Source organism: Silurus aristotelis (genome assembly GCF_946808225.1).
Source record: "Silurus aristotelis genome assembly, chromosome: 14".
NCBI lineage: Eukaryota > Metazoa > Chordata > Actinopteri > Siluriformes > Siluridae > Silurus > Silurus aristotelis.
Window position 1 is genome coordinate 25,253,580 of NC_139587.1, and position 11,428 is coordinate 25,265,007.

Sequence of the window (11,428 nt, forward strand, 5' to 3'; positions counted from 1 at the left end):
GAGAAACACGGAGTTTGAGCTCCCTCCAAAGATTCTCCATTGGGTTTAGGTCTGGAGACTGGCTAGGCCACGCCAGAACCTTGATATGCTTCTTACAGAGCCACTCCTTGGTTATCCTGGCTGTGTGCTTCGGGTCATTGTCATGTTGGAAGACCCAGCCTCGACCCATCTTCAATGCTTTAACTGAGGGAAGGAGGTTGTTCCCCAAAATCTCGCAATACATGGCCCCGGTCATCCTCTCCTTAATACAGTGCAGTCGCCCTGTCCCATGTGCAGAAAAACACCCCCAAAACATGATGCTACCACCCCCATGCTTCACAGTAGGAATGGTGTTCTTTGGATGGTACTCATCATTCTTCTTCCCCCAAACACGTTTAGTGGAATTATGACCCAAAAGTTCTATTTTGGTCTCATCTGACCACATGACTTTCTCCCATGATTCCTCTGGATCATCCAAATGGTCATTGGCCAACTTAAGACGTGCCTGGACATGTGATGGTTTAAGCAGGGGAACCTTTCGCTCCATGCATGATTTCAAACCATGACGTCTTAGTGTATTACCAACAGTAACCTTGATAACGGTGGTCCCAGCTCTTTTCAGGTCATTGACCAGCTCCTCCCGTGTAGTTCTGGGCTGATTTCTCACCTTCCTTAGGATCATTGAGACCCCACGAGGTGAGATCTTGCATGGAGCCCCAGTCCGAGGGAGACGGACAGTCATGTTTAGCTTCTTCTATTTTCTAATGATTGCTCCAACAGTGGACCTTTTTTCACCAAGCTGCTTGGCAATTTCCCCGTAGCCCTTTCCAGCCTTGTGGAGGTGTACAATTTTGTCTCTAGTGTCTTCGGACAGCTCTTTGGTCTTGGCCATGTTAGTAGTTGGATTCTTACTGATTGTATGGGGTGGACAGGTGTCTTTATGCAGCTAACGACCTCAAACAGGTGCATTTAATTTAGGATAATAAATGTAGTGGAGGTGGACATTTTACAGGTCTTTGAGGGTCAGAATTCTAGCTGATAGACAGGTGTTCAGATACTTATTTGCAGCTGTATCATACAAATAAATAGTTTAAAAATCATATATTGTGATTTCTGGATTTTTTTTTAGATTATGTCTCTCACAGTGGACATGCACCTACGATGACAATTTCAGACCCCTCCATGATTTCTAAGTGGGAGAACTTGCAAAATAGCAGGGTGTTCAAATACTTATTTTCCTCACTGTATATATATATATATATATATATATATATATATATATATATATATATATATATATATACAGTGAGGAAAATAAGTATTTGAACACCCTGCTATTTTGCAAGTTCTCCCACTTAGAAATCATGGAGGGGTCTGAAATTGTCATCGTAGGTGCATGTCCACTGTGAGAGACATAGTCTAAAAAAAAAAATCCAGAAATCTCAATGTATGATTTTTTAACTATTTATTTGTATGATACAGCTGCAAATAAGTATTTGAACACCTGAGAAAGTCAATGTTAATATTTGGTACAGTAGCCTTTGTTTGCAATTACAGAGGTCAAACGTTTCCTGTATTTTTTCACCAGGTTTGCACACACTGCAGGAGGGATTTTGGCCCACTCCTCCACACAGATCTTCTCTAGATCAGTCAGGTTTCTGGCCTGTCGCTGAGAAACACGGAGTTTGAGCTCCCTCCAAAGATTCTCTATTGGGTTTAGGTCTGGAGACTGGCTAGGCCACGCCAGAACCTTGATATGCTTCTTACAGAGCCACTCCTTGGTTATCCTGGCTGTGTGCTTCGGGTCATTGTCATGTTGGAAGACCCAGCCTCGACCCATCTTCAATGCTCTAACTGAGGGAAGGAGGTTGTTCCCCAAAATCTCGCAATACATGGCCCCGGTCATCCTCTCCTTAATACAGTGCAATCGCCCTGTCCCATGTTCAGAAAAACACCCCCAAAACATGATGCTACCACCCCCATGCTTCACAGTAGGGATGGTGTTCTTGGGATGGTACTCATCATTCTTCTTCCCCCAAACACGTTTAGTGGAATTATGACCCAAAAGTTTTATTTTGGTCTCATCTGACCACATGACTTTCTCCCATGATTCCTCTGGATCATCCAAATGGTCATTGGCCAACTTAAGACGTGCCTGGACATGTGATGGTTTAAGCAGGGGAACCTTTCGCTCCATGCATGATTTCAAACCATGACGTCTTAGTGTATTACCAACAGTAACCTTGATAACGGTGGTCCCAGCTCTTTTCAGGTCATTGACCAGCTCCTCCCGTGTAGTTCTGGGCTGATTTCTCACCTTCCTTAGGATCATTGAGACCCCACGAGGTGAGATCTTGCATGGAGCCCCAGTCCGAGGGAGATTGACAGTCATGTTTAGCTTCTTCCATTTTCTAATGATTGCTCCAACTGTGGACCTTTTTTCACCAAGCTGCTTGGCAATTTCTCCGTAGCCCTTTCCAGCCTTGTGGAGGTGTACAATTTTGTCTCTAGTGTCTTTGGACAGCTCTTTGGTCTTGGCCATGTTAGTAGTTGGATTCTTACTGATTGTATGGGGTGGACAGGTGTCTTTATGCAGCTAACGACCTCAAACAGGTGCATCTAATTTAGGATAATAAATGTAGTGGAGGTGGACATTTTAAAGGCAGACTAACAGGTCTTTGGGGGTCAGAATTCTAGCTGATAGACAGGTGTTCAAATACTTATTTGCAGCTGTATCATACAAATAAATAGTTTAAAAATCATATATTGTGATTTCTGGATTTTTTTTTTTAGATTATGTCTCTCACAGTGGACATGCACCTACGATGACAATTTCAGACCCCTCCATGATTTCTAAGTGGGAGAACTTGCAAAATAGCAGGGTGTTCAAATACTTATTTTCCTCACTGTATATATATATTATGGACTCATTGTTCCGACACTATTCCGAGCTGTAACATTTAATTTATTAAAATGATCAAATTCATTATATAATTTTTTAATAAGGATTAATATATAATCGTTAATGTCGTAAGTTTTGTTTTTTGCTTTATCGTTTGCGATTCGGGTGTCTGTGACTTTTTAGAGTCACTGTTCCTTATAAAATTTCTCTCGCTCTACATTTTGTTAGTATTTGGTGCCATTGCATTACATTGAATCAGACTCTTTGGGAACTTTTCCACAGAGCTTCTCACTATACCTTGCTTGAATTTTTGCCTGTTTCTCGTAACAGAATTTTAACTCGGGCAGGTTTGTGGGCCTCCTTGCTTAGACATGCTATTTCAGTTCAGTCAACAGATTTTTTTATGGGATTGAGGTCAGATGTTCGTGACAGCCACACCAATGTATTTATGTATTTACAACCTCCTGGCTGATGTCTTGCAGTGTTGTGGAGAATTCCCTTTTCATCATGACGCCATCTATTTTCTGAAGTAAACAGTTCTATTCAATTCAATATATTTTTATTTGTATAGAGCTTTTAACAATGAACATTGTCTCAAAGTAGCTTTACACAGATAATGCGGTGATGAAGAACGAATAAGATGGTACTTTATGTGTAAGTTTGTCTCTTAGTTCCTTTCCAGAACCACCATGCTTCGCAATTAAAAGCATCACCTGATTTTCGTCGACCAATAGAACTGATCATTAGAACAAACAGCGTTTTTTTTTCTTTTGTCTTACCTGGGAATCACTTTTGATAAAAACCCTTTGCAGCGAGCGATATCAATGTCTTAATTGACTTGTCAAAAGCAATGAAGGTTACATTAAATTGGGTGAAGTTTTGTAGAACTGGGACGTGTGTAAACTGAGACTGTGAGATCTGAAGCCCTTATATATTATTGCACAAAAATACGTCAGTTCCATGTTCAGTTCTGACTCAATAACAAGATTTTCAGCTCATCCCTGTTTCTAATAAAGACTGCTGAAGCGATTCTCAGAGGCATAGCAACATGCAGACTAGTGTCTGGGACATAATTTTTTTGCATTAGTAAACCTTTATAACTGGTTATAAGGCCATTGTTTTAAAGTCTAATAGCTGAGAGGATTTAATTTAAAAACACTGATATAATAATGCTAAAATTAGCTACTTAGCCAGAAAATCCTGATCACCTGGTTTAATTTGTTCATTTGTTCATTGTTAGTGAAGCTAAACACACGCACAGAGAATCTTTGCTTTGTGAAAATAAACCCCACATTTGCGAAATTGACCAATCATCCAAATCGCCATAATATTTTTTGTCCTTTTGTTATGCTGTAAAGATTAAAGCATTTGTTTGGCTGTTGTTCTTACTAGAGTGTGTTTGGCTTTTCAGGGCTTCAGGTTCACGCAGCTGCCCGATATGGGTTTGGGCTCACCGCCACCTCTTATATCAGCTCGAACCGGAGCACCACCTGGAGCATCAGTACGCCGGTAAGATCTATGCGGCTTCATTAAAACAGCGATGATTTTATTAGGGTCGTGTTAATATTCCTGCATGTTCTGAGGCAGCTGTCTACGAAGGTGATTTGCACGCCATTCTAAGCTGCTAACCGCATTGAGGGCTGCTGCCATGTGGGCCTGCCGCTCTCCAAGCTCAGTGTGTGTTTCATATATGAAGATATGTATGCTCGTTCTTCCCCCTGCTGGTCACACATGTCTATAGCAGCACGACTTTTCAAGCATGCCTCTGTTTTTTTTTTTTTTTTTTTTTTTTTAGATCAACACCAGATATGAGTCTGAAGCCACGCGTCTCTGAGGCCTCGGAGATGAATCAGCACAACGGCGCCCCCTATCTGCCTATCAACCGAGCTCCTTTCCCAGCTGTCACGGTCGATCAGTCCATGTCGAGCTACTCAGGTCTGAGTCAGAAGAACAAGTCAATTAAAGAATCATGGCTCAGCTTTAGAGAGTAATTGACAAAGGGCAAAACACTGAACAGGTGCACTCAATAGATAAACAATCCTATGACAGGACTGGGTTGGAGACAATTAGAACTAATAGAAAAGCCCAGAGAAACATGCATGCTGTAAGGAGGAATTTTTGACTAATCTAAACTAATCTAAAAAGTAATAACTCACTTTAATATATAAGTTTATTCTTTTAATTTCTGTAAAAAATAACGTATACAAAATAGAATATATGTTTATTTTGTTATATTGTGTTGAAGATGAAATATTACCCTGACCGGCTATATCACAAGATGCCTCAGTGTCCAATCACAATGTGGACTATTTGAGAGACATAATTCAAAATACCTACTATCTAATACTATTATTAATTATTATTATTTGAAAGAAAAGAAAAGATGAAATACAGTCAGTGTGAAAATTGCCACCGAAGTATTTAACAATTGTGACATATCTGAAGTGATTGCATCATAAAATCACTTTCCAGTATGCAAATACAAGTGAAATTAGCATATTTGCAAAATTATTCATTTGTTCAATTATTCATTGCATAAAAGCGTAGGCTATTTGTGCATATTTTTGTAGGTTGATAAATAATTTGTATTCAACATATTTAAATATAAATTCAATTCAATTCATTTTATTTTTATTTGTATAGCGCTTTTAACAATGAACATTGTCTCAAAGCAGCTTTACACAGATAATGTGGTAATTAAAAGTGAATATGTTCTTTATAAGTAAGTTTGTCCCTGATGATCAAGCCGGTGATGACTACAATATGCAAATACTAAATATAGGGACTTTAAGTAGAAATGATGACCAGGATCTTATATACTATATGAGGTAGAACAGATGCTTAAATACTTTTTGCTTGTTATGTTTTATCAACCACTTATTCCATCTGTGCAGGAAACCCAATGACAGCGGTTTATGCCATATCAGCTAACCGGCCCGGCTACTCCGATTACTTTGTCCTGTCACCGTCGTCATCTTACCGCAGCCCCTCGTGGATGTCGTACCCCCCGGAGCCGGATGACCTCCCACGCCAGTGGGGCGACACGGTACCACTGATCCACAGCTAAAACACTTGAAAACACTTTCCCTTTTAAAATGCTTCAAAATTGTGTATATGGTTTGAACCCTATTCCTTCCCCTAAACCCCAAAGATTCCAATGAACATCCAAAAGAAAGTACAATGGAACCTCGATACTCGAAAAATCTGATATTGTAACAAGTGGCAAAGATTGAAATTAGATTTTGAAAAAGCAAATCCAATGTTTTGGGGTTTTTTAGAGCTGGAAGTATTTACATATAAGCTGAATTATACTCTATAATTCCCATTGATGAATGAAGTATTTTGCTTTACTTAACTTGTACTAGTTAAAGCACAAAGTCCCTGCTTAAATATGATGTATTTAAAAATTACGTATGCACAGAAAAAATGCATGGAATTTTTGATGCACCCCATTTTATAAGGTTAATATCAATGCTTCTGCTAGAGATGATGTATATGGGCGGTGCAGCTGTGGCTACAGTGAAAGGAGACTTGTTGAATTGTGTTCATTTGCGTTTCTCTATAATATTGATGGTTTCAATAGCCGTGAGGTCATAATGATGGTGGTAAGAGGTGGATTGATACAGGTAGGACACCAGTAACGGTCTAAGTGTGAAATGCACGGCCCGTCGCTGATATTTATGATACCGCTTCAATAAATACAGATCCATTTTCATAATGTGCCAGCTTCTCTCCTTGTTACAGTCAGTATCTCCTGTTTTCAGAGTGTTTTTAGTAATAGTGAGGAGGTATGGAGTCTATTTTTTGACATAATTGTCAATGAGTCAATGAATATATATATTTCTTTTTTATATAAATCTTTGCTTGGTAGATGACTGAATGAAGGCATTTGCTTCTGAGGTCTAAAAGCATTATGTTGTGTTTTTTAGAATCCGTGTCATTTGGAGACCATCTGCTGAGTCGAATTGGCTGACTGGATACAGCAATGCTCCTGGGTACGCTAACAATTATTAACGTTCATTATTCATCTCAGAGGTGTTCAGAAGGTGCCGTTGCTGAGTGTGAAGCATTGTGGTTTAATTTATAGTATGCCTTTAAATACAAAGCCTCGTTGGGAACCTATGTAAAAAAATATAATGTGTAATAATCTCTGTGTAGATTCACATCATAACGCTAAGATCTAGTTTAAACTGATTCCTTTTGATGCAGCTCACAATGACCTGCTTAATTGTGTATTTTTACAATTAAAAATGAATTATTTTTCCTTGAATGCTGTGTTTTTGTTGCAGGGTTTTGTACAGTGAATAAAAATACCCTGATCCCCCACAGCAGCGCAAACCCGTCCTCAGCCTGCAGGGCCGCTCCAGCTGAGACGACCCTAAACGCCTGGAAAGCCCAAAAAGACCTGAAAGCCCTCAAGGCCCTGACTAGACTTGACCAGGTCCATCAGTTACTTCACCATTCACCTGTGCTTTCATGGGAGGTTCTTCTCAGAGTCTCCTGTTCTGACCCGACACCATCATGACCAGCCCATCGGCCAAACGTGTTCTTGAAGCTTTCTCGATCTCCTCACGGACATGAAGCTGGTGGGGTTTTATCTTTCTGTGTGAGTGTGTGTCTGATTTAAACATCAGCATATTCAAAATAGAATACTTTCTTTCGTCTCAAGCAAACCTCTCTGTGTCTTTGGCTCTTATTCTTTACCGAGGAGCAGGCCTATAGCTGGTGTTTCTTTCATGCGCTCTATGTATGGCTTACATAAAAAAAAATTTAAAAAAGATCTTGGAGAAAAAGAGACTGAACAGAAATCCGAAACCCAAAAACCACTTGTTGTACTATATGTAACCGTAGTCATGACGTGAGTATTTTTTCCCCTAGCCGCTTACGAAACCGTGCGTTTGTTTGCTTCTTCATTTCGCTTCTTCCATAACCTGTCAAATAACCTACAGCGCAACGGCTCATGAGAAACTCGGATCGAATGCCGTCACAGTCTTGTGGAGCTTCGCAGGACACCAAACAACGATCCCAAGCATTTAGCGTTAAAAGAATTACTAGAAATAGTATGAGAAAATCACTAGTCTATTATCTATTATCGATTGTTTTTAGGGCTTGAATTGAATATGAATTTTGGTTCCTATTCAGTGTCTCACTTTCAGTTCACAGCCAGTAGATAAATCACTTGAAAACAACATATCTATTTTATTGCCTTATTTTTGATAGACACGCACATTTATATATGAGATGAAATCACAATCTAGAACCTTTATCTGCTGGAGTGTACAGCATAAGCCAAAAAGGATCATAATAATAATAAAAAAAAAAATACATATGTAGGCAAAATGAATAAATAATAAATATTATGCAAACTGACTTTAATCAAGTCAACTTAGCGTATTTTCCAGACTATAAGCCGCTACTTTTTTCCCACGTTTTAAACCCCGCGGCTTAAACAACGAAGCGGCTAATTTATGAATTTTTCCTGGGTTTTTCCCGGTTTCACAAACTTCAAGCCAATAAACTGAACCCCATAATATTAGACCAATGAAATTTTTGAACGGAAACGAAAAAACGCACCTCACCTGTGTTCTGAGCTGCACGGCTTCGGGAGAAAAAACTTTCATCGGATGCCAAAAGATAAAGATAAGAGAGAGAAATAGTTGTGAAAGGAAGGAGGAAGACAGTGAACAATGACTTTCTTGGTAGGCTACTCTTTAGACACAAGCCGTTGTAACGCGTTGAGTCTGGGTGAAGGGAGAGCTCGCTAACTCCAGTTACAACAGAAATCATATAAGCACATACAGGTTTCCAAAACTCGTGCTTTTTTATTTTTCTTGGCAACAGCGTTACGGGTTAGGCAAAGAAACTTAGAAATGAGCATCAGAAAATAATAAGGACATAATCCTCAGCTTTACACACACGCAGTAATACCGGAAGAATGCAGTGGCAGGCTATTACCAAAATACCGCTATGCTCCTAAAGGAAGCGCAACATATTTCACCTGTTACACCGTCTGGCTTATTTATGCTAAAAATAAAAATATTTGTAAAATTCAGTGGGTGCGGCTTATATATGGGTGCGCTTTATAGTCCGGAAATTACAGTAAATATTTTATAATATTTATTAGAGCACCAGTCAAAAGGATAGGACACACTCGCATATATATTTCAAAATAAGTAATTAAGTAAATTAACAAACAAACACAAGGTTGGGTGCTTCATTTATATATTTATTTATAATTCAATTACTTGTAAAAGAAAGTAACAGTAAAAACTGTATACAAATAAGATAAGAATAAAACCGATCCTTGTGTCCGATCCTTGACTGCACCCTTCTACAGATTTCTCTAAAATCCTAATGGAAATAAGTAAATTTATCAATTCAGTAGCAGAAAAAACTGTTCCATTATTACTGAATTCACTTTTTCACTTTAGATTTATGCAAATGAGTGCAATGTTACCCACCCGAGTTTCCGCATGTGTTTCCGGAAGGTTCTAGCGCATGCAATCTGAAGAAACACAAGGGTTTGTATGTAAGGATATGTACATTATATAGATGGATATAGACCTGTTCTGTCATAAGCTGTGATATTGACTGAAATCATTCCTTTATAAATACCCTTTTGTTATAATTTTTTTTTTTCAATTCACATTTTATATGATGAACATAATAACAGTACACAATTCAAACACAATCTAATTACACTGGCATCCGAGCATAGTAAGATAATATAACACAACACAACTGCTATTTTATGTTGTTCAAACTGAAGAACTTTGTCCTCTCAATGTAATTAGCTGGTGCTGGGGAAGTGCAAAGATCTCGGTTGTGGCTCAGTCGCCTTTTTTTTTTCTTTTTTGCTTTGTAAAATATTAATTAAAATTGCACTCATCTTTTTCGAACCCTCACCGAGTGTAAAATATCGTGCTTCGATTTGCAGTATGTATAAAAAAAGTCTCATTGTGAACCTATGTGAAAACAAGTGTGTAGTATTCTCTGTGTAAATTCATATCATCATGCTATGATGTCAATCCTCATGACGCAACTCCATAACTGCCAACTGTACAGTATATTTTCACACAATGAATATAAAAAAACACCTGCATTTGTTTTTGATGCTGTTTTTTCCTCCGTCGTTTTTTTCTCCTCCCCTTTGTATGAAATAACCATGCTTATAATAACTCTGATTTAAACAATTTCATATTTTTTTGTGATATACACATTAAATAAAATCTAATAAAGACTCAAATGCCCTGGAAAGGACACGTTATTTATTTATAAAAAAAATTTTTCAGCAACGCTGTTCATTGAAAAATCTTCCTTTGGCATGAAAAACAGCTGTATACACACTTGGCATCTGGATAGGTCATTTTTCCCACTACTATACTTTGCCATGCCTCTTGTGAAACCTGCCAAAGATGTTCTTCACTAGTCTTTCTGACCTTGCAAGCCAATTCATCCCAGAGCAGATTTAGGTGCGGTGACTGGGCAGGTCATTCCATGCCGACTGTTTGCTCTCTAAATAACGAGCTTGGACGTGCGCTTAGGCTCATTGTCTTGTTGTCTGGTGAAAGCGGTTTCAATTAGCCGCGGTGTAGCAGAAGTATTAAATGGTAGCCATGTTAGTTCAGTTCTTCTCTTCTCCAAAACAACCCCAAATCATTAGGCTTTCACCTCCATTTTTTGACCGCGGAGGTGACGCAGTCTGCTAACGTCTTGTGTTCGTTCCATATCAATTCTTTTCACAGGCACTGTATAAGATCATTATAAATCACACTATGTAACATGGATCTAATAAACCTGGGTACATCATATATTTAGACTGTACGTTAATGAGACCTGTTGATTTGTAGACTACAACTCAAGACAATGCATTTGTAAATCTTTGTCGTGAAACTGTAAAAAAAAAAAATGTTGGTCTTTAAACCTTTCTAACAGTATGACATAGAGCCACTTTTTGAGAGACACAAATACAGAAATCGCCATGATTCACGTTGGGACGACCCAAAATCATACAGTGTATACCAGGCATTTGTTATGTAGGTACAAAGACAACAATGTCCTCTTTGTGGACATTGAGGACACATGGGTTTGAAAGTGGGGTGAATTTCCATTATTCGTTGAACAGATGCTTTTATCTGATTACTGAGGCAGAGAACAATCCAAGCAGATGGTTGAGGTTAGGGTTTGTTGCTCAAAGAAGGCCCAGTCCTGGCACTTTGGGATTTGTTACAACTTTTGCGGTCACAAGCACACAACCTTAGCGCTGTCCTAATATTCCTAATATAGCTTTTCAGCCTAGATTTAGTCCACTGCATCTGCTGTGTAGTATATGTGATTTCCTATTTATGTGAAGAACAGAACAGAAAATAATCTACACAATTAAATAATTTAATAACATGATTTTATACTGTACATCAGTATTACAAAGTGAGAACAAAGCTGTACATGAATATTTATCCAACATCTTAAGACTCTTGCCAGGCAGTCATTATTTAGCTTATACTTTCACTGATGTGTTAGTGTTAGTCACATCAGGGAAAGGATATA

The 11,428-nt window shown here is 38.5% G+C and overlaps 1 protein-coding gene across 3 annotated transcripts in view; it reads left to right on the forward strand.

Moving 5' to 3' along the window:
- kiaa1549la (KIAA1549-like a) overlaps positions 1-10,127 on the forward strand; it is a 76,659-nt gene extending 66,532 nt beyond the window's left edge. For 2 of the 3 annotated variants that reach the window (XM_083560964.1, XM_083560963.1), the window contains exons 19-24: positions 4,293-4,390; positions 4,677-4,816; positions 5,776-5,927; positions 6,811-6,876; positions 7,171-8,272; positions 8,982-10,127. In XM_083560964.1, coding sequence (XP_083417090.1) covers positions 4,293-4,390; positions 4,677-4,816; positions 5,776-5,927; positions 6,811-6,840 — 420 coding nt within the window. In that variant the 3' untranslated portion in view covers positions 6,841-6,876; positions 7,171-8,272; positions 8,982-10,127. Of the gene's footprint in view, positions 1-4,292; positions 4,391-4,676; positions 4,817-5,775; positions 5,928-6,810; positions 6,877-7,170; positions 8,822-8,981 lie in introns of all 3 variants that reach the window. The other variant, XM_083560962.1, reaches the window with a different exon arrangement.
- The last annotated feature ends 1,301 nt before the right edge of the window (positions 10,128-11,428 follow it).